Source organism: Etheostoma spectabile, chromosome 8 (assembly GCF_008692095.1).
Source record: "Etheostoma spectabile isolate EspeVRDwgs_2016 chromosome 8, UIUC_Espe_1.0, whole genome shotgun sequence".
In the NCBI taxonomy this organism is placed as follows: Eukaryota; Metazoa; Chordata; class Actinopteri; order Perciformes; family Percidae; genus Etheostoma; species Etheostoma spectabile.
In genome coordinates this window covers 14,094,755-14,096,858 of record NC_045740.1, presented here as the reverse complement: position 1 = coordinate 14,096,858, position 2,104 = coordinate 14,094,755, and the positions used below count along the sequence as shown (strand labels likewise).

At 41.4% G+C, this 2,104-nt stretch overlaps 1 protein-coding gene across 17 annotated transcripts in view; it reads right to left on the bottom strand.

Annotated features, from left to right (window-relative positions):
• The window catches only part of myo9ab (myosin IXAb), a 157,329-nt gene that overhangs the window by 73,745 nt on the left and 81,480 nt on the right, over positions 1-2,104 (bottom strand). For all 17 annotated transcript variants that reach the window (XM_032523971.1, XM_032523974.1, XM_032523976.1 and 14 more), the window contains one exon: positions 56-155. In XM_032523971.1, coding sequence (XP_032379862.1) covers positions 56-155 — 100 coding nt within the window. The remainder of the gene's footprint in view (positions 1-55; positions 156-2,104) is intronic.

Below are 2,104 nucleotides of genomic sequence, written 5' to 3'. Positions count from 1 at the left end.
TGTGTGCGTGTGTGCGTGTGTGTGTGTGTGTGTGTGTGTGTGTGTGTGCGCGGACCTGGTTGAGGTAGTGGTATTCCTCAGGTTTGAGCAGGTGGAAGGATTTCCTCTCTTCTTCACTGGCTCCGGCCAACAGGTAGTAGAAAACATGGTAGTTCCTACAGACACACACATACACATGACAAGTTAGAGGGCGGGATTCTACAGCACAAAACACTTTTCATGTGTTGATTTCTTGAATCATTTTAAATTCCCCTCAGAGGGGAAGTGCTTTCACATCTCTGCGCTCTGCTGAGATGACGCTTGGGGGCGGAGACTCCATTCAAAGCTTTGGAATAGAGCACAGGGAAACAATTTCTATCTGCAGGTTATTTCACAACCTAAACCTGCAGCATGTAAGAAATAAGCCACACCTTTTGACGGACAGACTCACTTTTTAAGTCAACTAAAGTAAAGTGTGGCGTGTGGGCTGGAGCTGTGCCTCTGTGAGAAAGGTCAAAACACAGAGACGTGATTCTATTACAGCTGGAAACAAGCTTCACTTTTCTGTCCAGGCAACCTTAGTGACCGATGGAGTGGTGGAAGGTTAAAAGGTTCAGAGAGGATATTAAAGAATCCCGATCTGAAATTGGTGGATGGGTAGAAGGATGTTTTTTAAATTGAAACTAACATGTGTAATATAAATAGATTTGTTTTTCTGTATCTCCATTTAGGTAAATAATAAATTAACAAAATCTCTTAATGAACATTTACTAGTAATGACCATTGGATGAGCTACCAAAAAAGATGCCTAGCTTGCTGGCTAGCTTAAGTCCCAACAGTAAACACGGACATTGGCACATGCAGATCAGGTTTCTTGATGATTACAGTCTTTTCAAGGCAAAGGGCACTTGTTATTTCCCCTGAACACAGCCATTACCGACAAGGATACAAACCTAAAACCAGTGCCCCTGACCCTAAAAAGATTTGTGCTGACCTGTCTGGACTTACATGGCTTGACGTAAGGCAGTGTTTAACAACTATCAATAGAGCCATGCTAGCTGTGCTCCCCTGCTTCCATTATTTGTGCTGAGCTAAAATTAGCTAGCCTACAGCTGCAGTTATATTTAACGTGCACATGAGAAAGTTTAATCAATTCTTTCATTGAAATCTTGGCAAGAAAATTTAATTAATACATTTCCCAAATTGCCAAATTATTCCTTTAACATGTTTGGGGTTTTATTTTATTTTTTTCTGAAAACCTGGACAGCTCACGTATAACAAAATACGACTGCTACCGTTAATGATCCACAGTTAGTGAAGCTAAAAACACAATATATGAGCAAACTACTGTAATACCTAAAACAATACTACTAAAAACTTAATAACAGAAGCCTGACAGCATCCCTGAAAAGTTCAGTTAGTTTTTATTATCTTACTCTGAGGTCATACAGAAGAAATCTGTCATGAGACTGGAGTTAAGATTTAAGATTGTTTGCAGTTCATCATCAGCCCGCCTGCTCCCCCACCTCTCATCTTCAGGTCTGAGCCGACTGGGGGGTCCTGTCTTTAGTTTCTACCCTATCAATATGGCCGCCAGCGCCTGTCATCGGGGTGAAATAGAAAACCCGGGCCATTCGGGGTTAGAAGGATTAGATGACCGGTTAAGGGTTTTACATTGTTTTTTTTCCTTCCCTCGCAAAGCTATTATGCTGGCGGGCCCTGAGATTTTTTGTTTTTGTTATTGCTGCCTGGGAGAGAGGAGCGATACAGGAACAGAGCCAGTTGATAAGAGACGGTGTGTGTTGAGAGAAAAAAATGAAAGCAATGTGGGCACAGGTGGAAATTTCTATGTATGTGTTTATGTACAGTGTGCTGTGTGTGTGTGTGTGTGTGTGTGTGTGTGTGTGTGTGTGTGTGTGTGTGGTGTGGGTTGGTGTGTGTGTGTGTTGTGCGCGCGCGCTGGACACTGATTTCTAAGAAATATTTGAAAATCTATTTTCTCATTCTCCCAAAATTGCTTTGATGTATAATTAGTATTAATAAACAACCATGTCCTGTGTGTATAAATGACCAAACTTAAAAGGAAACCTGATAGTTTGCAGTGTTAACTTAGAAAGCAAAGGGC